This window comes from Myodes glareolus, chromosome 2 (assembly GCF_982192425.1).
Source record: "Myodes glareolus chromosome 2, mMyoGla1.1, whole genome shotgun sequence".
Classification (NCBI taxonomy): Eukaryota; Metazoa; Chordata; class Mammalia; order Rodentia; family Cricetidae; genus Myodes; species Myodes glareolus.
In genome coordinates this window covers 10059296-10086021 of record NC_142027.1, presented here as the reverse complement: position 1 = coordinate 10086021, position 26726 = coordinate 10059296, and the positions used below count along the sequence as shown (strand labels likewise).

The following is a 26726-nucleotide window of genomic DNA, read 5'->3' as shown; positions in this document are numbered from 1 at the left end:
GTCTATAGGGACATGCTCCAGATCCTGTCTTTCCAGCCACTCAGAGGTACCCTAAGCACGAGAGTACCAATAAATCACAACCTAAAGGCCCTTTCCACCTCAGTGTTCTGGGCTTCCTGTCTGTCCCTGCAATTGAAGGTGAATGGCTGTCTGTACATGAGCCTGTCTGTGGAACAGGACAACACACACAGAAGTGCAAACACTGAAGTCGAAACCAGTACTACACACAGCACACCAGACACTAAATCACCAGCTCACAAACGGCAGCTCAAACACAAGGGACCAGGATACAGAATATTTCATCTGCAAAATTCATGAAATTTCACATGGACCTCTACCAGAAACAACATCTAGTAACAGTGAGCCATAAAAGTTAAATTATGACATTAAATTGCAGGCCTCTCAATTAAAAACTGTTTGTAAAATGAAAGCAAAATACAAAGCGACTCACAAAAATTGCTATTTATTATCAAAACATTATAAACTCAAAATCCTCTTTGAAATATAACTTAAAAAAATAGACCGTCTTCCCAAAGTAGAGGTGAAGGCATTTTACCTAAGGGGCACAGTGCACCGTATTTAAATAAAACAGCAAACACAGACAGGAGCTCACTCACTTGGTCACAGGGACTACTGTAAACATCTGCCATGTGCGTCCAAAGACTCGGGCTTTCACACATCAGCTCCAACACTGTGAACCCATTCTGTACCTACGAGCACCACCTAGAAGTCCTCTGCCAGGGACTCTGGGACGGGGTGGGTGGCAGCCATCTGAACACTCTGTGAGCTCATGGCCTGGTAGTGCCAAGCTACTACAACTGTGACTATAAGGTCACCTGAGCCTCTTGTTGGTCAGCTAATTCAGTCCACGTAACCTGCTTTCTGGAAGTAGTTGAATGTATCAGTTCACGCCTCCTGGAAACCTTGGCCTAGACTTCCTGGAAGTGACTGGGGCGCTGGTCAGCAGGGGTGAGTCAGGCGTCTGCGTCTGGGCAGAGGAGTCGATGTTCCTGCAGAGTGCAACAATGGCCTCCGCCTCTGCCTCATCATGTGGCCGGCGCTTCACAGCCTCACAGGCCATTCGGACATGAGCGAGGAAGGTGTCTGGCTGCTGGGCCCCCAGCCAGATGTCCTTAACATACAGAGACACCAGGAATACTGTGGGAGCTGGGGAGAGTTGGACAGGTCATTAGGATGTGCACTTGCTCAGATGTAAAGCAAACCACCCACCCATAGTGCACCAGGGTTTTGCACAGCTGCCAGATACACTACGCCACAGCCTGTGGAAACACAGGCGAGCATGTGAATAAAAATGAATTTCCTCTTGTGCTATCCTTCCTGATCATCTAGGTTGACTTTCTTCTGATGACTGTATATTGATCTTAAAAAAGAAGCTACTCCAAGTCCCATCCTGGTCAGAGGCCTCATGGTCACGGCCATCACTGACTTGGTTCACAGGCAGAAAGACTCTATTCCTGCTGCAGCTAGATGAGACCTGACAGGCCCCTTCTGCTCTCAGGTGGGGTCACAGCCCAGCCTACTGGCTTTTCCCTCCCTGTGAAGGCATCCATTCTCCCAGATGGAGGACACAGCTGCCACTCCACCTCACAGCCACCAAAGCCAGAGCAGGTCACTCATCCACTCACTCTTGTTCCAAGTCTCTGGATGCATGTGTGGGCATGTGCTCACATGGGTATATGTGTGTGGTCACTATGCAATGCACCAGTCCTCTGCCTAGGTTACTTATGGTCAAAACACCCTCTGCTCTGTAGGATGGAGTGTCCCTCAGGTTCTAGGGGGTGCCTGTTGTCATAAACATGACTGTCACTAAGGAGGAAGACCGGCTCTCCCTTTACATCCACTCTGTAACTCCCAGTCTTGGGGAGGACTAAAAATCGGGCACCAAGCTGAAGAGCTTTCTAGCCCACCCCCTCCCACCCCACGTATTTCTCTAGCTCTGACCAAAGAGTCCACATTACCTCGTTTGGCTTCATCCTTTTCATCCAGACAATCAAGGCACAGGGCCTCCACCACTGGGTGGAAAGGGCTATCTATCCGGCCCTGGGCCGCCAACAGCTGCAGCATGATAGTGTTAAACTTGCAAGCTACATCCTGCGCAGGCTCTGCCAGGCCCTGGACACTGCAGTGGCGATTATACAGCCTAAAGATGCCACTCGTCACAGCACTGTCCCCGAGAAGGTCCGCTACCACCACTGGGTGTGGCAAAATGTGGCTCTCGAGCCAGTCAAGGAGTCTTGTGGCCTCTGTCCTGCTGAGGGGGCACTCAGCCAATGACCGCAGCACCCAGTTGGCCACCAAAGAAGCTGCAGCGTGAGCAGAGTCCAGTGTTTTACTCCTGGGGGCAGCCTGGCCCACAGACTCCTGAGTGGGTCCCAGGACGGGGACAACTGGCCCCCAGTGAGTCAGGGTGGCCCTCAGGAGGTCCTTGCATGCCGCCAAACTAGATGCTTCCAGCTCAGGCTCAGCAGCCTCCTCCACTTCTCCATGCCTCTTCCTTCGGCCTCGTGGGCCTTTGGCATGGGCAGCTGTCATAGGCTTGTTCTTATCCTTGAGCATTTCTGTTAAAGACAGAGAGGAAAAAAGTGAGGGTGGGGGGGCTGGAGAGATGGCTCAGCGGTTAAGAGCATTGCCTGCTCTTCCAAAGGTCCTGAGTTCAATTCCCAGCAACCACACGGTGGCTCACAACCATCTGTAATCAGGTCTGGTGCCCTCTTCTGGTCTGCAGACATAACACAGACAGAATATTGTATACTAAATAAATAAATAAATATATTTTTTAAAAAAAAAAAGTGAGGGTGGGGCTGCCATATCCGTACAGAGTGAGAATGTGTGTGTACGTGTGTACACACATGCACACATAGGGCGTTGGATCCCTTGGAGTTGGAGTTAAGGGTGTTTCTGTGCTGCCTGATGAGGGATGAGGGCACTGGAGTGCACACTCCGGCCCTTTGATAGAACACTAAGCACTCTTAACTTTGCATTTTGAGACAAGGTAGCTCACTGGACCTGGGTTTACTCATCTGGCTGGATGGGCTGGCAGAACAAACCTCAGATATCCACCTGTCTCCACCTCCTCAGCACAGGGATTATAAACATGCTTTGCCGTGTTCAGCTTCTGTGAGCGTCCTTACGTGTGTGTGTGTGTGTGTGTGTGTGTGTGTGTGTGTGTGTGACAAGCACCGTATAGACTGCACTTCCCCCCAATCTGCTCTTTTGACTTCAGAGCAGAGAACAAGGGAAACAGCCACTCCCGGGCACCTCCTTCCCAGGCAAGCTCCTCAGTACTCACACCACATCTGGATCCTCTCCATCCCCAATGCTCCAAGGCAGCAGTGCTGAAGAGAGCGGTTCAGGAAGGCCCTGATCTTGTGAGCAAAGGCACTAGTACATTCCTGCACTTAGAGCTTACCAGGCTATAGGGAGATGTGGAAACACTGGAAGTAGATCACTGCCAGTGGACCCTTAAGGGTGTGTCTGATCCCCGATCCTTTTTTATCATCTTGGGCATTTTGTCACAGTAACATGGAGCTAACACACTTGGGTACTGCCTATCTAAAGGCAAAAAGGTCACCAGGCATTGGGGAAGAATTCAAACCCCTCTGCTCTGGAGCCGTGGCTAAGGGAGGGGCATGTTGGTGGACAGGCAGCAAAGGGCAGTAAGGAGGTCTAGAACTTACTCATTAGGTCCTTGACTTGGTGCTGCTCAATGACGGCTTTCAGGGCCCCTTGGAGCTTCATGTCTCTTTCAATGAGGCTCCACTTATGTAAGAGGACCAGGACATCTTTGGTGGAAAGTGTCACCTTGTTCACAGTGAATCGACCCATATCCTTGAAGGTCTTTAGGATGGTGGCCCGATAACTCAGCACAGACTCAAGTGTCCAAAAGAAGTTGATCAGATGGGCAGAGGCCAAGGTGGGCCTGTTTGAAAGTCAATATTACAGACTAAGCAAAAGTCGACCCTGTCCTGACTAGCCCAGGAAGGTCAGGGTCAGACAAATTACACTTCTTTTTAAGGCCAAACCAATGTGTGCTCAGGACACAGAAGAGGAAAAGTGAGGGAGGCACTCTAGAGATCTAGAATCTGAATTCTCTTCTGGAGGAAGAGAAACCTCTTTAGAAAGCTAAGCCATGAGACTGACCCAGCTCTGAAGGATGCTGACTCCTCTCCAGCTCAGGCAGGCTCTCTTCAGCATCACCACACAGGCAACGCCTGAAAGATGCTCAGTGGAGGAAGAGAGCTTTCTGTCTTTTAATGTCACCTGCTACACAAGGATGAATGCTAACAGTTATCAGTTGTCGGGCAGCAATGTGCCAGACAACCCCAAAATACAAGATATGGTTGTCCAGCAGAGTCTTAATTTAATCTGGGACAACATGAAACCAATTGCCCTGTTCTTATTAAAAAAAAAAAAAAAAAGTCTCCGATTCTGAGCCCCATTCTACCCACTGACACACGTCAGCTCCCAACATGAGAAATCTAAGAACATGTTTTCTCCAACAGAGAATCTGAGGCGGATTCAGCTCCTAGGGCCGACGACTGAGGAGCTCGGATCCGAGCACACGTGCATCTCTGGAGACGGCTAAGACTAAGGTCACAGAAAGCACGCTCTTCTGTGGACCCGCAGGATGCTGAGACGGAAATGAAAATAAAGATAGAGCTACAGTGGATGTCCTGATGCTGGCGCAGCACTCTGGCCCACACCACATCAAGCCGGGGCTCAGGGACCACAGCTGGGTTGTGAGAGGGATGTGGTGACCACGGGTGGCAGGAAAGAATAAGCAGCAATAGCCCCACTGTCCTGATTTGCACAGCGGGGTATTCATCTCACACCGGGCTCACCTCAGGTGCGTTGTGAGCGCAATGAGGACATACAGGAACTCGTCGACAATGTGCAGGGCAAGCATCTTCTGGGACTCCTGGGAGCCAGGTTGGCATGGTGGCTGCCCACCCTGCTCCGGTGCTTTGTTGCCAAGGTTGGTCACCCACAGGGTGTGCAGCAAGGAAATCACATTGGAGAGCAGCCGAGTCTCCACAAATCTGAAATCAAATATGGCAGCAGCCTAGTCAGGGAGGCCAATGTGTGAAAGTAAGATGTGGACCACAGAGTGGGCCAGAACACTGGTGACAGCCCTGCCTTCGACAGTCTGACCTGTCCATCCCTCAGCACAAAGCCCACCCTCTAAGTAAAAACAAGGTGCCTGACGTAGAAATGCAGCGTCCAGCCAGGATGAGGCGGCCAGGCCACTTCTAACCAGAAAACTGTACCAAGTCCCTGAAGTACAGTAGAAACAGCAGTGTGGTTATGGTAGCAACTCGAATATAACAAAGTTATTATGGGATATTATTATTATTATTATTATTAGCTAACAGCCAATTATGCCTTAAAAAAATCTGAAAAGTCTTGAAGTTGTTGACATTGGAAGACAGTTTCAGCTGTTTCTTTCAGGAAGATCTTACTCTATTTGTCTTTTTGAGGCAGGGTCTGGCACTGTGGCCCAGCCTGGCCTCAAACCCCCTGAAATCCTCTGCCACAGTCTCCTGACTGGTGGGATCACATGCATGGGTCATTCTGCATAAGAAACTCTAGAAAAATACTTTTTCTATATTTTTATATTCAGAGTAAAAGATCGCTGATTCTAACCTTTGGTTAAAAACAATGAACAACCATCTTCTGCAACAGCAGCGTTATGAGGTGACAGTGCCACAACCTGGCGGGGTTGAGGTGCAGGCACCCTTAAGAAGTCACCTAGTGCTGTAACAAACAGGACTGTGAAACATGCAGAGTTCCCAGGGCAGAGCCTGCACATGTGCATGGGAGCCTGCTTCTCAAAGAGCTGAAAATTACTCTTGAAAAAGGAAAAAGAACAAAAAGACCCAGTGGCCCCTGGGCATATTACAGCTGCCCTGTCACAGACAGAGTCCTCCTGACAGTGCTACTGTGTCAGGGACCCCAGTCTTGCACACAGACTCACGTGACAGAGACTATGAGGAATGACAGGCATCTTCTGCCCAACCCCCCACCCAGTGCTTGATGACTCATCTACCTTCACTGGGCATTTCAACAAGCCTAGAAGCGGGAGGCTTGGGTGTTGGATACTGTGTCAAACCCTCTATGCAGCTGGCCTCAGTGGCTGAGTGTGACATAAAAACAGGAAGGCTAGCGGGGTCCTGCCAAAGTGGATGCAGCTGTGTTTCAATCCAAGGCATACAAGAGATTCCAAAAAGCAGGCGTTAATGGAAGAAAAGCCCTTGGCTATTACCAGGAGCTGGACTGCAAGCTCACAGGAGTATGGGTGGGACCCCACTGCACACAATCTATTGATGCTTAAACCTTTAGAGGCATCATGAACACACAGCCCAGGCAAAAAGCACTTACCTGCTCTCAAGGATGTGTAAAATCCATGTTAAAAGGCTATAGTCACGGATGACTTCATAGGCAGATCTGGTGATATGGGCAACATTCTGCAGAATTTCCAGAATCCAATTCTGCAAAATTCAGAGTCACTCCTTAGTGGAACAACAGTGATTTCCCCTCTCACTGGTTTAACTTTTAATAGTTTTCAGATAGAGACTCACACTGGTCCCAGACTTCTGAGGGCTGGGATTACAAGCATTATTAGCCATAGGCCCAGCTCCAGAAGTGTATCAGCACACAAATGACAGAAACAGACTCCCAGCAGTCAGCATACCTGGGGAGAACTGACCCACAGCAGACAAGCACCATAAAAACCACACAGCCCAGATACAAGATGGTCCAGATGGGATGCAGCACAGACTCCAGAATTTACAGGCCAGTTGTGAGCTGCTGGTAACTCATTTGTCCTATCTACCCAAGGGAGACATCAACATGGGCTTATCCCTAAATGTTTCTTAGCACCTCAGAATTCTCTTACTATAAAAACAAAAAGGTACCATATTCAAATTCCATTTATTACAATGTATTTCTTAATCTTGACTGTTAACTCCCCACATAAGAAATAAAAGTTTGCCAGGCTTTTCCCATTTACTTCTTTCAGCAATTGTGTATTTAGAAAATATAAAATCAGCTCTTGGTCCCAGGGACAGTCAGGGGCAGGGCATACTCACTGGTTCCTAATGGGTGAGAGGAGGCAACCCCAACTCTCTATTCTTATTTACTATGCTTTCCCCCAAATCAAAAGCAAATTAAGAATTAAATCTTTATTAAAATTCAGAGTGCCTTTGACTTTTAAAGCTTTAGTGAAAACTGTGAACTGTCATTTACTTAATGGTGCTGACACCAGACAGCCAAAAAAGACAGGGATCCTGTCTGAGGTGCTACTCTGAAGCTCGCAATCAGTGTATGGTGACAGGGAAGGGACACAAGAAGTTATGACCTCAAACAACTAAAGACAATGTGTGTCCAGTGCTTACTACTTTAGGGACTACATACAGTATACACTTTTTAAGAGTCAACTTCAAGAATGTTCATGACTGCAACCCTAGTACATGAGAGGCAAGAGGAATGTTACAAGTTCAAAGCCAGAAACATGAAAAGCAGACTTCAGGTCAGTGAGGGCAACAAAGTAAGACCCTGTTTCAAAAACAAAGAGAGTAAATTCCAGAAGAAAAATATAACTGATATGAACCAATAAAACCGAACACAAAGTGTGACTGTCTACAGCCAACATTTATTTATTTGGAACATGGTTCATGTTATGCATTCCACACTGGCCTTAAACCTCCTGCCTCAGCCTTCTGAGGGCTAGGATTCTTCTACAAAGGTTTTATGTCTCCAGACATGACAGGCAAAACTGGGAGCTAGAGGGTTCCTGTCACTCAGGTGGGATAATTTGCATCTTGGCTTTCTGGTCAACTCCACAGGCTTATGATCAGTAACTAGCTCCTTTCCCTTGATAAAATAAAGAGGCAAATGTCTTTCTTCCTATCCACCACAGTGTGCTGTGACTCTGAGGAACATGCTCACCTTAGCCACTTCGTCACACAAGGGGCTGCTGAAGAACGACAGGATGATGTGGAACACCCCTCTCCTAGAGCACAGCTCATAACAGTGTTTGTCTCTAATCCCCTGCCGTAGGATTCCCAGCACCCATTCTTGTTCTGTTTTTTGCTAGGCCAAACAAACAAGAAAGCATTGTTAGATAAGTTATGGCTCTTCTATGGGACAAGCAAACACCGTGTTTCCAGGTGATGGCCAACAGCTCTGGCCTTACATCATTAAGAGTCTTGTCCTTTGATTCCATTATCAGCTCAGAAATCAAAGACCAAGTCAAGTTAAACACTGAGCATGTTTAAGTGGGTGGGAATTTTACAGAAGGATATGTAATACTTAGTCCAGGGACTCAGCAAGAAGACACAAGAGGGATGCTAAAGGCTCCTAGACTCAAGACTTTTAATAAGCAGGTCTGGGAAGTGCCAGGACACAGGAGTGTGTCTGGCTTTGTGGGCAGCACAAACGGTTCCTCTCTGCGACCTTGCTCTGCACTGTTTGTGCAATGGTATTGTGTAGCAAGCTGCATTACTGGGGGACAGAGGAGACGTAGGGCTGAGTGAGTAATCTTGTTCAAAGTCTATGGGGACCTTGAGGACTTGGCCACACTACCTGGAAGTCAGAGCTGTAGAAGAACTGGTAAAAGCCAGGCAGTTTGTCCATGTTCAGGTTCTCGTGCGATAGCAGGAACTTGCTGATCTTCCAGTACATGTGCTCCTCTGAGAATACAAGCAGACAGTCACTAACGTCCTCCTTACAGCCTGGCAGTATCTGGACTGGGGGATAAATCCCTACCCAGCAGAGATTCTGCATCCTAAGAACCACAGTAGATTGGAAACCCAAGACCTCTTCTGTACATAGCCTTCTCCACATGATTTAGGGATCTCCCTGGACTTGGCCACAGAGACAAGAGCACAGGGCCCACACTGCTTCTAGCTTCTCCTAGAAAGGAGCTGAATCAAGGAGAGAGGCTCAGACATCTGGCTCTAGAATACAAGGCAGGGAGAGTATACACTCTTTCTGCTGCAATCTAAAGTCCAGCTGGGAGGCCTGGTCATCAACACATGGCCTCCTTGGCATGTGGACTGATGTGGACAGCTATACCCCAGGCACCATCAATGGGAGGCTACAACGATGAACATCTAAACTCTGATGTATTTTCTCCTAACAGACTCCTTTAAATCCGACAAGTTATAACAATTTAGTTCCCTCCACAAGATTCCAAGGCAGGAAAAGCTATGTCACATGAATTATATCACAGATAAAAATCATACCTGAATTCTAAGAGCAATCTGATTACACAATTGACTACACACTAACTGAGAGGCCTGAGACACGCTACCTCTCCTGGGGGCCTCAGAGGGTGGGAAGATGGGGGAGTCGGTTGGAGGCTGTTTTCTCAGCTGAGATTATGACCCTGCTGGACTAACAGAGCCCTGGGGCCCCCAATGGTACCAACCTTCTACTGATTTTTCTCTGGCTAAACCCAAACAAGGCCTTCTGGTGAATCAAGGCCTGTTACTTGCACATCCTTTCAGAGGCGGCCTAGTTCTCCGGAGCTGTGTTTCAACATCCTGGTTACAGCTACAGAGTGACCCGTGTGCTTTCCAGCTGAGCACCTGGAACCATAAACCATGGCTCTGCCACACACAGGTCAGTGAGCAGCAGTGTCAGACAAGCTGCTGTTGGCTCAGGTGGGTGCGTGCTGTGCCGGGCACTCTATAAGTGCTTTGGAGGACACGACTCCTGACCCTCTCAGAGTCCTAGAGGCAGGGGGCGCTTTACAGTGAAGAAACCTGTGGGATTGACTCCCAGAACCTCAGCTTTGTCTGTTTCTCCTCCCCTGGAATCTAAGAAGGCACCTGGTTTCAGGATCTGTAGTGCCGCCTTGGCAATGAAGAGAGCCACGGTAAAGGGAAGCCTCAGGTTCGGAGCTTTAATTCCATTGCGGACAACATCCAACAGGTACAGAACCTGAACAGGGGAAAAGACGAGCACTTTCAGAATGTGTTTGTCACAGCTCTGCAGGGGACAAACAGGAAGCCACAGCAGGACACTGTGTGCCTTCCTCTTGGAGATGCTCCTGCCTTCTTCTCTTAGGAGCAGACCTGCACAGGGGCCGAGAGAAGCCGAACACCACTACCAATCTGCTCCTGTCCCTCTGGCACCAAGAGTGTGAGTTTCTGGGCTAGACAGTGTGGATAACAGTTGCCTTCACCGCTGAGTTTAGACCAAAGACACATTCAAGAGAAGGCAAGCCATCTGTCTATCCACAAGAAACCAGGGTGCAGGGGACCCCTTCCCCACTGGACCCTGGGGTTAGAAACAGCCTCCCAAGGCTGAGCTATGCCTCTCATTCATGCCTTCTCTGCACTCCTCCCCCTGCCCCAGGTGACAGCCACCTTCTCCAAAGCCTCACCTGCATCCCCAGACACTCGATTCCTACTTACTTGTGACTGCTCCCGGAAGCGCGCTCCCTCTAGGTGTGAGTAGTAGGCTGCCAGCACAGAGTAGGCCGCAGCACGCATCTTGGGGTCATAGCTGCTGAGGGCAGCCACAGTGAGGCCCAGAGCATTTGAATCCAAAAATTTTCGACAATCCACCACAAACTCTACAGAAAGTAAATTACAGCATTAAACACATGATCCATATTTCATGATTCTTGTACAACCTCAGGATTCACTTTCTTTTCCATCCTATCGATGCCAGCTGTACAGGCAGGACACTGAAAACAGTGTCTGCTGAGAATAGACAGCAGTATCTTCTCTTCTGTGGATTACACCGCTTCTAAGACACTGGTCAATTCAACCACAAATGTCCCAGCAGAGTGAGGGCAACACTGAGACCCACTATGAACCTCAGCGAGTGAGCAGAACGGGACACAGCAGGACCTGGCTTCTGGAGCCTACTTTGTTCAGTCCTTGTGCCTCTGTTCCATGTGAAGACCAGAAGGAGCAGAAAGTGGGAAACTCAGCCAGAGCAAACCAGTGGGACCTGGGTCCATTCCGTATACAAAGGATTTCCCTACCTCCACTCTGGCAACCTTCCTTCCTTTATTCTTTAAACACACAACAAAATTCTCTGTAGTGTGGTTCACCAAGCTCAAACAAAATCAACAGTCAAAATGTCTGCCGGGGCTGGGCGCCAGGGCACAGCTCAGTGGCACAGGACTTGTCTACCACACAAGGCCATGAGATGATCCCAGCACTGACAGGGTCAGGATCAGGGAGCACCTGGGGGCTGACATCCCTTTGCTCTATGTGAGGTTTAAGGCAGCTCCAACTGCTATGAGAAAGTGCAAGACAGCTGGATCACACACAGGGGGTCCAATCCAGATAGCTCAGGGCAGATCCTCACCAACAGAAGCCAGATTTTGTCAGCTCCACTTTAGTGGGAACTCAGGCCTTCCTTTTCCCCAGGAATAGTTCCGTTTAAAAACTTCAGAAGAGAGCAGTTTCCCTTGTTGAAAAATGAGTAACCTGGTGGTAATTCTTCATAAAGATGCTTTTTAGACTGAGTGGCCAGTGCCCCACAGGAACTAACAGAGGCAGACGGAAGCGAGTGTCTTCTATGAACACTCTTGGGATAGATTATCAATACAATAACTGAAAACTGAAGCAAAGACGGTACACGCTAAGACAAAGGTGGAGAGAAGGAGGAAACCAGAAGTTTCTGGAGGCCATTGTTGGGATACTGAATTTGAAAGTTGCTGTTGAATAATCCTTTATATACGCTGGGAGTATTTATTACTCTCAGTGATTTAATAAAGAGTGGACTAACCAATAGCTAGGCAGGAAGAAGTTATGTATGAGAGTCAAACTAAGAAGATGCTGGGAAGGAGTGTAGGCAGAGACTTGTTTGTTCGTTCCCAGCCACCTGGACCCAAAATAATCATATGGGAACTGAATTAATTACAACACCGCTTGGTCAATAGCTTAGGCATATTCCTGGCTAATTCTTTTTTTTAAAAAAAATTTATTTAACTTTATTTCATGCGCATTGGTATAATGATGTCAGATTCTCTTGAATCTGGAGCTACAGATAGTTGTGAGCTGCCATGTGGGTGCTGGGAATTGAACCCGGGTCCTCTGGAGGAGCAGTCAGTGCTCATAACCACTGAGCCATCTCACCAGCCCCCCCCTGGCTAATTCTTATATCTTAAATTAACCCATTTCTATTAATTTGTGGCCTACCAGTAAGGTTCTATCTGGCACCTGTCTCCTGGCGTCTGTCTCCTGTGGCAGCTACATGGCGTGTCCCTGACTCCACCTTCTTTTTTCCTCCATCTCTGCTTGGAATTCCTGCCTTGCCCTATTCTGCGCTGTCATAGGCCCAAAGCAGCTTCTTTATTAACCAATGGTAATAAAGCATATTCACAGCATACAGAGGGGAACCACACATCCAGGAGGATAGCAATGAGGGAGTCATCAGCCATATGCAGAGGAAGCAGGATGTGTACAAAATGAGGTAACAAGTCATGAGCCACATGGAAACAAATAAATAGAAATGGGCAAATTCAGGTTTTAAGAGCTAGCTGAAAAAAGTCTAAGCTATGGGCCAAGCACTTATAATTAATAATAAGACTCTGTGTATTTGGGAGCAGTTGATAGGACAGAGCTGACCCATGGTCCTGATGAAAAACTTCACCCACAGGAAGTGCACTGGCTGGGACCAAGATCAGAATAGACCAGTACCTTAGAAGACTGCAGGAGAAACTATCTGAACTCAAATACAGAGAAATCTATCTGAGCCCAAATACAGAGGAAAAAAACCTGCAGACACAGGGCCACGCTTCTCTCAAGCCAGCCCAGCGGGGCTGCACGGTGCGGAGCTCCAGCAGCACAAACACGACACAAGAGAAAACTATGAAAACTGAAGCCCAAGTAACAATCGTGAGGTTTACAGGTAACAAAGAAAAGGTTTAAGAATGGTACAAAAGTGCACTGGCTAGTTTTATCAACCTGACACAAGCTAAAGTCATTTGAAAGAAGGGAGCCTCAATTAAGAAAATGCCTCCATAAGTCTGGGCCATACACAAGCCTGAAGAGCATTTCTTAAATTAGGAATTGAAGAAGCAGGGCCCAGCCATAGTGGATGGTGCTATCCCTGAGTCTGTGAGAAGGCGAGCTCAGTAGTCATGGGAATCAAGTCAGTAGGCATCACCCTCTACTGCCTCTTCATTAGCTCCTGCCTCCAGATATTGCCTGCTTGAGTTCCTGTCCTGACTTCCTTCAATCAAGGACTATAATCTGGAAGTGTAAGCCAAACAAACCCTTTCCTCCCCAACTTGCTTTTGGTCATAGTGCTTTATCACAGCAACAGAAGCCTAACTAAAACACTAGGAAAGGAGAAACGGTCTGCGCTATGGTCAGCCCCTGACACAGTGCACGAAGCAAAGAGATCTGGCTGGAGGGTAAACTGTGATCAACCATATGACATGAGTCCTGAAGCAATCACTCCCACCCTTAGAAAAGATAAAACTCCACCAAAGCTATGATTTCATTAGGTATGCACAGCGTACACACTTCAACTAAAAGAGAGATGATCAGATTAAAACCAGAACTCGTTACTAAGTACATGCTGCTTATGAGAACCTACTTGATGTTAAAGCACAGACTGGAAGGAACAACCAGGTAACTGTTCCAGTAACGTACAGACTCAGATTCACAATTTCTAACAACTGATGAATTCTGATGTGGAAAATGAACTAGGAAGTTTTTGTTTAAGCACCGAACTGTAGATAAAATTAACATGCTTTGGAAAACAAACGTAGTTAGGAGATAACTAAGCACTCATGAACAGAGCGTGTCTGGGAGAGAGGACAGTCCAAACATTTACTCTACACTCAATGAGAACAGCTAAAGCTCCGATGGCCGGCATAACATTAGCAGCTACCGACACTCTAAGACAAATGAGTTTTCCACGTGGCCATGAGGAAAGATTAACTTCCTATTTTGTGACTTTCTCTGTGACTCTATGGTCTTGGCTTTGTACTTATGGAAAAAGGATGCCCTTGGGTGTAGAAAATATAAGGCTATTTAAAAGTGGTTATAAATGCTGCTCTATCTTAAGAACCTTTTGGACAGTTTTCAAACCCTGAGACGGCTTAGCCAGGACAATGACATCGGAGAGCACCAAAGGCACCCGGGGTCAGTGGACAGTCACGGTGCTGTGGCTGTTCCAGCAGCTCCAGGACAATGACAGCGGAGAGCACCAAAGGCGCCCGGGGTCAGGGGACAGTCACGGGGCTGGGGCTGTTCCAGCAGCTCCAGGAAGTGCACCTCAGCGTCTTTTTAGACGACATCCTTGCTCACAAACTGCAAACAGAGAGCAGAGTCCACAGGGCTGGTGCGCTGGGCACTTGGCAGTGGCACTCGGCTCACCCTGTGCTGGCTGCCTTGGCAGACTGCAGCCCCTTCTGTCTGCACCAGGGCTGCTGTGGAAGAGGCATCTGTCACTGCCACTGCTAACAACCTTGGCTGGCCTGTTTCTTGGCCAAGCACTCAAAGTGGGGGTGAGGGTGGGAGGTAGTAAGGTTATGAAAACAGGTTCCCATTCTCCTCAAAGGGCTGAAAGTGGAGCAATAAGACAGAAGAATCAAGGGCCTGACGTAGGACAAGGTCAGCAGTACCTGGCCATGGTGGAGTTGCAAACAGACTGCTGAGGGCCTCTTGCTACACACATGTGCAAATAAACAAAAGGGAAGTCATGCCTAAAAGTCAGATGCAGCAGTTTTTGACTGTATGCCTTAACATTTTAATTTTCTATCATCTAAAACGGGAATGCATGTCCAACACTAAATTTAATTAAATTCTCAATTCTGGACAAAAGAATCAATATCCCTTGTTTTTCCAAATAAGCATAGCTAAAGACCTTGAACATAACACTAAATTAATCCACGGGCAGGCAAGACGGCTTAGAGGATAAAGGTGCTTGCTGAGAAGACTGGCAACAGCTCAGGGCTCTAGGCCCGAGAAATGACAAGGCGGACTGTGTGTCCCTAGGCCCCAGATTTGGTGCTGAAGAACCCAGCCACATAATTCAAGACAAACAAAAACCCAAAAATGATGTGGGATGTCCTGTATATGTGCTGCTTTCACTGGTTGAGGAATAAAGTTGTTTGGGCCAATGGTTTAGCAGAGTAAAGCCAGACGGGAAATCTGAACAGAGATAGAGAGAGAGAGTAGGCGGAATCAAAGAGGAGCCATGTAGCTGTCAAAGTTGAAATCTTTCCGGTAAGCCATAGGCTTGTGGCGATACAAAGATTAATAGAAACGGGTTCATTTAAGATGTAAGAGTTAATAAGAAGCCTAAGCTAATAGACCAAACAGTGTTGCAATTAATATAGTTTCTGTGTGATTATTAGGGCCCGGGCAGCTGGGAACGAACAAGCTGTCTACACTAAAAGAATTTTTTTTCTGACTCAGGACTAACCTGGGAGCCATGATAACAAGTGACAGCAATCTGGCTGCAGGAGACCTGCACACTCACCTGGCCTGCACACAGAAGGCCGGCACACTCACCTGGCCTGACGGCAGGAGGCCGGCACACTCACCTGGCCTGGCTATAGAAGGCCGGCACACTCACCTGGCCTGGCTATAGAAGGCCGGCACACTCACCTGGTCTGACGGCAGGAGGCCGGCACACTCACCTGGCCTGGCTATAGAAGGCCGGCACACTCACCTGGCCTGGCTATAGAAGGCTGGCACACTCACCTGGTCTGACGGCAGGAGGCCGGCACACTCACCTGGTCTGGTCAGTTCCCCAAACAGATGGAGAAGAAAGCAGGGGTCATAGAGGCTGTCAAGGTCCACTCGCACAGTATTATCCTTAAACACCAGCGGCTCCCCTGTGTCCTAAAACAGCCCAAGCCAACATGATCATGGACGTTGATCATTTGAATGCTGACCCCACTGTCAGAGCACATAAGCCTAAGTAGTTCTATAAAAAACAAAGTTTTCACATGGTAATGTTATCGTTGAGACTCGTATGAGCACGGGGTACAGTTTGTACCTCTGTACAAAGTTGGAGTGGCAAGGGGGAGGGGAGAAGAGCAGACCACACCTCAGTGGGCAGCAGCCTCCGGTACTGTGGGAAGTGCAGGATGGTCTGCATCATCTGGTCAGGGTCCAGGAGGCGGAGGATGTCCCCGACACTTGGCTGCTGCCACAGTGACTTGCCTAGGCTTCGGCATGTCTTGTGATGTTCCACAGCCGCTGGGCCCCACAGCAGAACCCTACAGCCAGAGAGGAGGGCAGACTGGTCACAGGACACACCAGAAACAACCCCAACATCAAGATCCTAGTTCATGCCAAGTGACACTCTGGGTAAGCATGCATGCTCTATCACTTAATCCTCAACAGCTTCTGAAATGGGATGATGGTGATGGGGCTGCTGGGGGTGCAGGGACAGCTGGTGATGGCAGCAGAAGTCAGCACCCACACACTACTCTTGGTGTATCTGGCTTGACTCTGACCCTTTGTGCACACTGATTCACTTATTCTGTGCAAGGATCCCGTAGCTTACATTGCCACCTCCTGTGCGGTGGGGGGAATAAGAACTGAAAGGACTGGGGAAGTTGCATGGCCGCTCACTTGCCAATGGACGAGTAGCAGAGCAGGGTCTCTACATGATGGGGTGTGGCTCCAAGCCAGGCTAAAACAGCTTTAGGAGCTATAGGACCTCAGAGTGCCCACAGGAGGGACCAAGCCATCAGGACTGCTGCACAAGTCTTTGGTCAGTCCTGCCTGGAGAACCCACTCTGTGCAGCCCGGTATCCCCTGCAGCTGCCCACAGAGATCTAAGAGACGGGGCAGCTACTATGGTGTGGGTCTGGTTCCTGCCAACACTGATGTGGAGTCTTTGTTCTAGACCTCCAAGTGTGCACTGTGGGATGAACATGCTACACATATGCCTACATTTATACAAAATAAGGAATACAAATACATCAATAATAGTTTAAACAACAACAAAAAGGAATGAGAAGGCTCAAATCTAGAGCTCCCTGAAGAGGGGGCTTCATCACTGGGCCTAATGTTCCACCGTCCTTCTGATCATGACCACCTGTGAAACCAACGCTCACCTGAAGCTGATGAGACTGAGGTTGTTCTGCTCATATGCCCGAAGGAGAAGTAAAATCTTCTGGTCTAGAAGACAAACGAAGGTCACTTTTAGGAAACTGAACCTCTCAAACACAAGAGAAGGCACACCCCACCAGCTCTGCCCACACAGCCTGGTCATCAAGTCCTCCTCACCCAAGACACTAAGTGTAGCACTGTAGGTCCCAAGTAGCACGGCAAAGTGGCTGCTCTCACAGACAGAAGGGCACATCCTCACCACTGTGGACATCAGGTCCACCAGGGTTTCTGGAAGAAACAACCCAGGACATAGTACCAAGGAGACACATTCTCAGGACAGCAGAGGAGGGGGCACTGCAGTGGTTCTGGAAGCTGGTACTTTCCTTTCTGAGTAGGCTGGACTGTGGGCTGGACTGTAAGTCCACCAGCCTCCTTGACAGGATCACATGCATTCTTGTAATAACACATCTTCAGAATCACCATCTCCCTAGGTCTCACAGGCCTTAGGCTCAGGATCTACCCACCCCTTTCCACCAAATTTTTAAAAACCCAAGATTTTAAGATCTAAGCATACTCCCTGGTTATGCCATCACAACTTCCAGCATTTATACTCCTGCCTGCACGGGGTGTGGAGCCCATTTTACTTTTTAACTACTGTACCAATAATTGGTATCTAACCGTTTTCTGTCTTTAACCAACTGTTTATGACACTCAGATCCCAGGGTGATGGCTTTGTCATGGCATTGCCTTGAGTGGGCAGGGACATTCAGCCTGTGTTCTGACATTCACACAGTCTACACTGCACTCAGGACTCATGAGCACAAGTCCATGTCGACTGAGGTGGAGACAGAGTGTAAGTCTAGCTGGAAAGGACAGCAGCGCACTACCACCAGGGATGTTCAAACTCCTTCCGCTTTCATTCAATCGTCCCTAAAAGATTCACAAGGCTAATCCAGTCCTCGCAGGACAAATGTCCACACTTGTTTTCCCATCCCTGCCAACCTCTCCTAACCTGAAGACTTTTAATAGCAGCTCATGACAGAGCCACATGACCTCCCACAGAACCTCCAGAAACCACACAAAGCCTTCGAGACAGACGGCAACTTCTGTGTCGCTGTGAAGACAGGAGTGGCCTGGGCCCTGGATCTGGCAGACACAGAGATCCCATTACTACACTCTGAAAACAGACTGGAGGGCAGAGTGTGGGGTCACCTTTTACTTGACTGTCCAAAAGATTTTCCTCTTCTTCAGATGTCAGCATGGTTGGCAAGAACAGAGAATGCTGGGTGAGCATCATGTGGACCACTGGAAGCTGGACAAGCTTTGTGTGCACAGAGCTTTCTGGACTATACAGGAGCTTTGTGGCATCAAGCAGAGTCTTCAAAAAGATGAGGTCCTGGTACCGAAATCTGGGAGATAAGCCAAAGGAAAAGAGTGTCATGAAGGGAAGTTAATTGTTTAAGAAACAAAATTTGCTCTTAGAATTCCGAAAGTACAGAGTTGAGAATTTAACAGAGTATGCATTCATCACTGGGTTGTCAGTGACATGGCCTCATCCTTGTTTAATCACAGTCCTATCTGTCCACTATGGTGGGGTCACTAACCTACATCATGAGGAGAGTCTGTCATGATACAGACATCACAGGATGGGCGGACAGAGACTAAGACAGCTACATCCCTAGCTACACAACCTCATGTGGGATCACCACCGTGCAGTGATCGCTGAGCAAACCATCCTATGCGGCGTGTGCCTGAGTTTTCTGCGACACATACATCAAAAAGAACTTTCCATTTGGAGAGTCAGCAGGCAGAAGAAGTGGGTGTGAGCACAGGACTCTGTGGATCCTAACAGGTCCATCTGCCTTGGTCCTTCAGCCATCTGAACTACACTGAGCTATATCTTAAATCCCTTCAAAACCCACCAGAGCGAGAATCTATGAAAAATCCTTGTAGCTCTCTCCATAGAGCATTAGGACGTTCCTATACTTGTTCTGAAGAAAATAGAAAGTTCTGAGCTGCATCAAGTGTAGTCAGAGGCTGTTTTTTGGCTGCCCAGACCTGAAATAATCACACAGAAACTGTATTGCTAAAACATCGCTTGGCCTATTAGCTTAGGCATATTTTTGGCTAACTTTTATATCTTAAATTAATCCATTTTTATTAATCTGTGTATCAGCATGTGGTTGTGGCCTACAGGTAAAGTTCTGTCAGGTGTCCGGTGTCTGTCTCCTGTGGCGGCTACTACTCGTGGGACAGAACACACACTGCTTCATAAAGGGACCGGCGGCTACAGCTCAGTGCTAGAAAACACTTGTCTAGCATTTGTAAGGCCCTAGGTTCAATCCCCAGTACTGAGAAAACAATCAATGAAATTCACAAAAACAAGCAAACAAAACCACAAAATAAACAGAGGATGACAAGCATGTGGCTGGGCAGGGAAGAGACAAGAATTCTTTAGGAATAATAGAGAAAACTAACATTCATTATGTTTGAATATAGCTTTTATCTCTACATTTCAAGCTTTTTCAATTTCATTTTTACTTACTATGTGTGTGTGAGAGTGTGTGCACATGCACACATGTCAGAGCATGCATATGGAGGTCAGAACAAGTGGGTCCTGGGCCAGGATCAAACTCAGATTGTCAGGCTTGGCAGCAAGCACCTTTATCCACTGAGTCATCTTGCCAGCCTGTTTTGTTTACTTGAGATAGTTTCATGCAGCCCAGGCTGGCTTTGAGCCTGCTATGTAGCTGAGTGAGGGTGACTTCAAAATTCCTCCCAAGTGCCACATTACAGACACGCACCATCACGCCATTTCCATTTCTGTGTTTTAAAGATGTTTTTCTTCTCTACAGACAAGGCAATAGCTATGCTGTGACAGGTACTTTAATGACAAGCTAAAGAGACCTACATGGTTGGAACACCCACATCTTTCTAAACGGCACCAGAAAAATCAAATCAACTTACTTGAGTCCTGTCTTCACAAACTGCTGCCAGTCATCAGGTTCAATCTCTTTAAGTTCGTGCTACAAAAAAAAAAAAAAAAAAAAAAAAAAAGCAATAAAAAATGGACATGAAACATGTCAGTGAGCTGGAAACACTGAGGGCTCCAGAGTGCAGTCTTCAGGGGGCAGTGAATGAGCTCCGGTTCTTCTCCATAACCTTCTGAATCAGGGTTACAAAAAGCCCTGCTATCCTTCCTACTGTCTGTCCGCCTACCCTGCTGCCATTCCTACTGACACTAACAAGATCTTACAACGAAGACCAACATGCAGATTTTGGGTTCAACAGCAAATATAAGCAAAGTACCCAAACTATTATGGGGCATTGTTTGAGACTGGGTCTCATGGAGCCAGCCTTGAACTAACTGAGGAGGAGCTTGAACGTCGAATCATCCTGGCCCTGTTTGCCGAGTGCTGGGATTACAGGTGCTTATTCCGTGCTGGTGATGAAACCCAGGGTTTTGTGCATGCTGAGCAAGAGCTCTACCCACTGAGCTACAACCCCTCGTTTCATTATTTGAAAAAACAGCACTAACATTATACTAGCACACCAAACATGCAAAGCGACATTTCCCGAGCGGTCCTGTTATGTTTCCATGTCTGCCTTCTCAGGCAGCACGAGGGAATTCGCATCCAGCCTCTCACTGAGGAACCAGTGGAGACTACTGGGAGGACACGCTCACCCTGCCCAGGAGACACTGCACAAAGGGAGGAGGTCTGCCCTGAGGCAGCAGCTAAGCACAGTTCACCTAAGGCACTGTCTCCACCAGGCCAGCCATGCCAGGAGTCCTCAGTGACAAAGACTGTGAAGGACTCCCAGGGCACTGGAGCGTCCACTGAGGACTTCTCTGCCTCATCACATCTTGCATCCTGCTCTCTACGCCCCATCAGTGCTCTTTCGGGCATTCACCTGGATACAACCCACCAAACGCACAGAGGGACTGTGGTGCTCAGTACTGAGTCTGACAGGATGTAGGATAATGTGAAGACAAAACCTCCGGACGTGGCTGCGAGGGAGCTAACCTTCCAGACTCAGTTTTATCTCAACTACACGCACGCAGAGACAGAGCACCTTGAGGATGATCACCTGAAACGGTGCAACAGCCTCCCGTAGTTTTCTTACTTTTCCTGGTGCTGAAGGCAGGGCACCGTGGGTGGAGAGCAGGGACCTACAGAGCTAAGCCCTACTCTACCACTCAGCCACACCCCAGCCCTGCACTGCTGATGTCTGTAGTTGCTATGTTTGTTAGCTTTATGATCACAAAACCTAGTAAGTTTAAATTTTCATGGGATTGGAGGAGAGGATGTTAGACATCGTACATGGAATATCTATAAAATATTATTTAACCAGGAGAAGAGACACTGAAGGGTTCATGTTGAAATTATGCCATGTTTGGGTTCCTGTTACTTTAAATTTACAAACCTGTAACATAACAAATTCAGTCTGAAAGTGCAGCTCGTAGAGTTTCTTTATATGTGTGTGTATACATATACAAACACACACACATACACACACACACATACACACACACATACACACACACACATACACACACACATACACACACACATACACACACACACACATACACACACACATACACACACACACATACACACACACACATACACACACATACACACACACATATACACACACACACATACACACACACATACACACACACACACATCACTTTGTGATCCATAATGAACCCACAAATAAAACCATCAAGCAGTTAGACTGGTAGCCATGTGGAAGCTCTATGCCATGCCTCTGGGGTGACTACTAACTTCTAGGATACTGTTTCTATACAAAACATCACATTTTAAAAGGGCAACTTTAACAGAAGGGAATCAGCGCAGACCATCTCTCAAGTTTACAGCAATCACTAAGCTGCAGAGAGAGCTTCCTGAACCCAGTGCTTAGGAAACTAGGGATGGAAAGCCTATGGGCCATCATAAGCAAACTGCTCAGCCCACATTTTCAAAAAACCCTAAATCAGTCATAGGGAAAAAAGCACCATGGATTGATGAATGAAAGTAAGAATGACAGATTTCTTACAGAAAACTAAATAATTCATAAGATAAGAAAGCAGTACTGATAAAATAGTTAAGAAAAAATAACTGTCAGCTTGAATTTTAAACCCAGGAAAACTTTCCCCAACTCATCCTTTTTTCAGCTTGAATTTTAAACCCAGGAAAACTTTCCCCAACTCATCCTGTGAGACCTGCCTCACCAAGCACAGAGGCCTCACAAAAAAGATACATTAAACACAACTATTCCTTATACACACAGGAGCAAAAATTCCTAGTGGAAATTATTAACAAATCAAATTCAACAACACAGAACAAGGCTATTCCACTATGGCCAAGTACTTTATCCTAGGAATACAAGGCTGGTTTAGCATTAACTAATAAAATTCACCCCATTAACAGACTAATCAAAAACAGTCTCAGTAGATAAAAACAAAATCTGGTAAAATCCAACATCCACTCCCAATAAAGATGGCTTACAAATCAGTGTGTCTCCCCCCCCCCCCCCCCGCCAGCTCCTAGACACTGCTTCCTCATTTCCTCTGAGGTACAGTCCTAACACACAGCTGGGAACGTACCTTTCAAGTCTGGCTACATGTCACCTCAGCACATAACCAGGATCTCTAAGGAGAGACACTTACCAACAACTCGCTTAATCGGAGCAGCATTGGCTTCTCTTGCTTCTGGGTGTTTTCGTCCCCTGGCTCCCTGGCACTGAAGGACGCAGTCAGCCACTGCACACAGGACCCCAGAAGAGTCTTCTTCCAGGCACTCAGCTCTTCTGCTGACTCTGCCAAGGCTGCTGCGACAGAGTCGGCCACGATCCAACTGCAGCAGGAGACCAAGTGGCAGGGTTACACTTCTAAGGTTGTCTGTAAGGCACAAAGGCCCGCACTGCCCACTCTCCCGGGCCACTCTTACTTAACATCACACTGTCAGTGGGAGTAGCACACCAGAGAAAAGACAGTCTCTCCAGAGACATGTCTGTGTGTGTGTGTGTGTGTGTGTGTGTGTGTGTGGCGGGGGGAGACATCGTTTCATTAGGTATAGAATACTGGGTTGGCAGTTATTTTTTTAAACGTAATTTCTTTACTGATTCTTTGGGAATTTCACATTATGTCCCCAATTTTGCTCACCTGTTTTCCCCATAGCCTCCCCTCACCCCTGAAGTGTCCTCCCAAAGAAAATTTAAAACAAAACAAAACAAAGCAACCAACCAAACAAAACAAAAGGAACAAACAAACAAAACCCCAACAACAACCCTCTTTCCTTCTCCTTCTTTCATCCTGGTGGCCCTGGGGGCACTGTGTCACATAATATACCCCTTTTGTCCAATCAGCTTTACTGGCAAATGCTCACTGCAATGAGTCACTGGGCTTCTCCAGACTCATTCTTATCTAGGGTCTCCCCCACCTCCCTACTGTGACATTCAAGACCTGCTGCTTTTTTGGAAGGCTGTTCTATTCCAATATTTAGTGGCTCTGTCCTCTCTACCCTACGGAGACCAGAGACCACACCACCTCACTCCAGGTAGACACTGCAAAACAACTTCTGGGGGAAGCCACTCTAATAGAACACTACTCTCAGGGCGTCAGCCCCAGCCCTCCACATGCAGCAATGCACGTCTCCAGCCATCATGGCTGCTCTAGTCAGAACTGCCTTGGCATCCACTGGCACAACAGGAAGACAGACACTTCATTAACTTTCTTATACAGACCATGAGAAAAAGGGACACTAAGAAGGGAAAGACCACCCAATGGCCTTGGCTTTCATACCTCTTGTGACTACTCAGAGTCCGAAGCATGCTGGGTAAATGGTCCATGAGAACATGCAGATCTTTGGTTCTTGCAAATGGAATGAGCTGAGCCAGGGACTCCAGATGCAGCTCAGGATTGGAGAGCCCATCAGTATGAAAAAGCCTGTCTCGCACTTGTCTCCATAGGGCCTTCAAGACAGGAGTGACAGCGGAGCACACTAGGCAGACACAAAGCAGAGGTTACTGTGCACAGTGCAGGGCGCCTATGGACAAGTGGTTGCCCGTAGGGAACCTCCCTCTAGGAAGCACCTGGCACGGAAAATACAAAGCAGTAAGGGAATCATTTCTATGTTTACTATAAGTGATGAAGTTGGAGGCGACTGGTGCCAGACTTGAGGCTCAGCAGGGGAAAGAATTAGATTCACACTGCCTGGACTCAGTAGGAACTCCCCAACAACTTCCCTGAGGCAGAGGACAGAGTAATGGGACAAAGGATGACTTAGCCCTCAGTTACTTCCACTGAATCAGAAACAGCCAAACCACCACTTACTGCCCACCCTACCCTGCTTTTCTTATTAGGAACGGGTAGACACCCCCAGCTACACCTCAATTCCCAAGGTCAGGAGACAGAGAGAATGTTGAAAATTCTCAACTCTCAGCCTAAAGAGATTACAGTAAGGAGGAACAGAACTGTACCATGCCCCAGAACACAAGTGACAGGGTTTAAGATGGCAAGCCAATCTGCCTTTCAGGGAGAAACTCCCAGCTGCTCAAAGCCAGCTCTTTCCATACCTCCTGCTGGCCGCACGAAGCATCCTTGTGTCCTGTGCTGGAGATACACATGGACAAGGGGGAGGAAGTCATCCAGGTGCTCCTGCAGGAGCCCCACACCAGGCCGCCTACACCAGAGCTCAAACTTCAGAAGGTGGGTGCTGCTATGCTGCAGGAGCAGGCTGGCAATGCCCAGGGCTGCTTCTGTCCGTCGGACCAAGCAGTACTCAAGCAGGTCAGCTGAGACCACAGAGGCCAGCAGAGGGTCTCTCTGCAGAGTCTGAAGGAATACAGTGTCCAGTTTATGCTCAGCCAGAGTGGGGAGCAGAGCCCCCAGACCGCGAACATACTCGGCCCACCAGAGGAGCTCATTCTGCTGCAGCTGATCCTGTGGGCTGCTCGTCAATAGCTGTACCAAGGTCTTCCCAAGACTGCTCAATTGTCTCTCCTTTTCTGGAGACTGTACGGCTTGCTGGGTCAGCAGGTGAGCCTCTGGAAGGCCCAGCAGGGCCAGCGTGACCTCTCGAATCTGGACACTTTCCATGTATGGATGCAGTTCCCGCAGGGCCTCCAACTGAGGCAGGGTCTTGGGTGTTGTGGCAGAGTTCACAGTTCTGGCGCGCAGCTCTTTCAACACACTTTGGGTAATGGCTTCTGAGTACTTTGCCAGGAGACCCAACTGACCCAGTTTATGGAGAACTGGGGAACTCGCCACCAGTAGCTGAAGGACACCTGAACTGAAGTGGGCTGCTAGGAGCTTCACAAGGATGGGGCTGAGCGTGTGTGGAGGCAAGGCTTTCCGCTCCAGGGCTAGAAACCAACTCTCCAGTGTGGGATGTTTAAGGATGGCCACCAGCACCTCTTCTACTGTCTAAAAAACAAGGTCAGGGGTATATTTCATGTGTAACACAGGGGCAGGGGAGGTCACAGCTACCCAAAAGCATTCTGTGTTCTCAGGGAAACAAGGCAGGAAGCACTCTGCAAACTTGCTCTATCTTAGCCCCAAGTTTTGATGCCACTCGCAGGCCAGTTTGCTGCATACTGCCACATACATGTGCTACACAGGCCCCAGTCAGCACAGGACACAGCTACTTGAGCCTCACCCTAACCCACTCAAGAGAGTCAGTACAGGTACAAATAAAAGCTGCAGGCGGGCATGGCTATAAAGGAGTGATCGAAAGACAGAACCCAGATAAAGTAGTCATCCCTGGGCAGGGGTTACAGCATCTCAGCCATAGTTTTCTACATCTCTCTACTCTTCGACGGCGGACACACTGTTAAATTCAGAAACGGACAGCTACTCTCTGCACCAGCGGTACCTTGTCAGCAGCCAGCTCAAGTGAAGTCATGGACTCCAGGTCCAAAAAGAGATCAGACTCAGCACGGATGGCCTCTGCCTTCTGCTGGTTCTGGGCATCCAACTGCTCAGCGTGGACAACCAGGTGCTTAAGGAGATCCAGGAGGAGCTGTAGGAGGGCCGGGCCCACACTTTTGCCCAGCTGTAAGAGACACGTGACCCTTAGACAAGGAAGGGCTGACTAGCCAGCAGAGTCAGGAGACTGGAGGGGCAGGTCATAGACAGGGCTTCCCCTCACACAGAAGACTGCCTTCCTCCATTACCTCACCACGCTTCCCAGATTGGCCTAAGAGGTACATAAGAAAGCACTCGTGTATATACTTGCTATTTATGGGAGCATGGGATAAAGGAAACTTGTGTTCCTAAACCTCAGTGAAATACAAATGTTAACTTTGGCTAAAATAGAGGAAAAGATATGGTACTTGTCCCCAAGAGTGACGACCTTAGTTCAATCCCCAGGACTCGTATGTAAAAGGAGAAAATCAATTTCTACATGCCATCCTCTGGGCTCAACATGCATGCTCCTGCATATGCACATAAATAAACAATAAACAAGCACATGCACATAAGTAAGTAAATAAATGTATTAAGTGTGGTTTTGTTATTTTTTTTTAATAAGGGGAACAGGTCAACAACAAAACCTAAAGTGCTATACAGCCCATCAGCAGAAAGTTCAGTGAGCTGCCGGACTGACAAACCGTGAAAGAGCGGGCCTGGCTATGCACTACTGTCCA

At 47.9% G+C, this 26726-nt stretch overlaps 1 protein-coding gene across 1 annotated transcript in view; it reads right to left on the bottom strand.

Moving 5' to 3' along the window:
- Positions 1 to 447: 447 nt before the first annotated feature.
- Urb1 (URB1 ribosome biogenesis factor) overlaps positions 448 to 26726 on the bottom strand; it is a 59516-nt gene continuing 33237 nt past the window's right edge. The window contains exons 21-39 of the mRNA XM_087899341.1: positions 25955 to 26134; positions 24657 to 25506; positions 23884 to 24082; positions 22750 to 22936; positions 20037 to 20095; positions 18282 to 18478; positions 17247 to 17357; positions 17075 to 17138; positions 16057 to 16228; positions 15740 to 15848; positions 10443 to 10603; positions 9855 to 9966; positions 8605 to 8711; positions 7969 to 8112; positions 6400 to 6509; positions 4863 to 5060; positions 3699 to 3940; positions 1980 to 2579; positions 448 to 1167 (exon numbers count right to left, since the gene is read on the bottom strand). Of these exons, the coding sequence (XP_087755467.1) occupies positions 902 to 1167; positions 1980 to 2579; positions 3699 to 3940; positions 4863 to 5060; positions 6400 to 6509; positions 7969 to 8112; positions 8605 to 8711; positions 9855 to 9966; positions 10443 to 10603; positions 15740 to 15848; positions 16057 to 16228; positions 17075 to 17138; positions 17247 to 17357; positions 18282 to 18478; positions 20037 to 20095; positions 22750 to 22936; positions 23884 to 24082; positions 24657 to 25506; positions 25955 to 26134 (4068 nt within the window). The 3' untranslated portion in view covers positions 448 to 901. The remainder of the gene's footprint in view (positions 1168 to 1979; positions 2580 to 3698; positions 3941 to 4862; positions 5061 to 6399; positions 6510 to 7968; positions 8113 to 8604; positions 8712 to 9854; positions 9967 to 10442; positions 10604 to 15739; positions 15849 to 16056; positions 16229 to 17074; positions 17139 to 17246; positions 17358 to 18281; positions 18479 to 20036; positions 20096 to 22749; positions 22937 to 23883; positions 24083 to 24656; positions 25507 to 25954; positions 26135 to 26726) is intronic.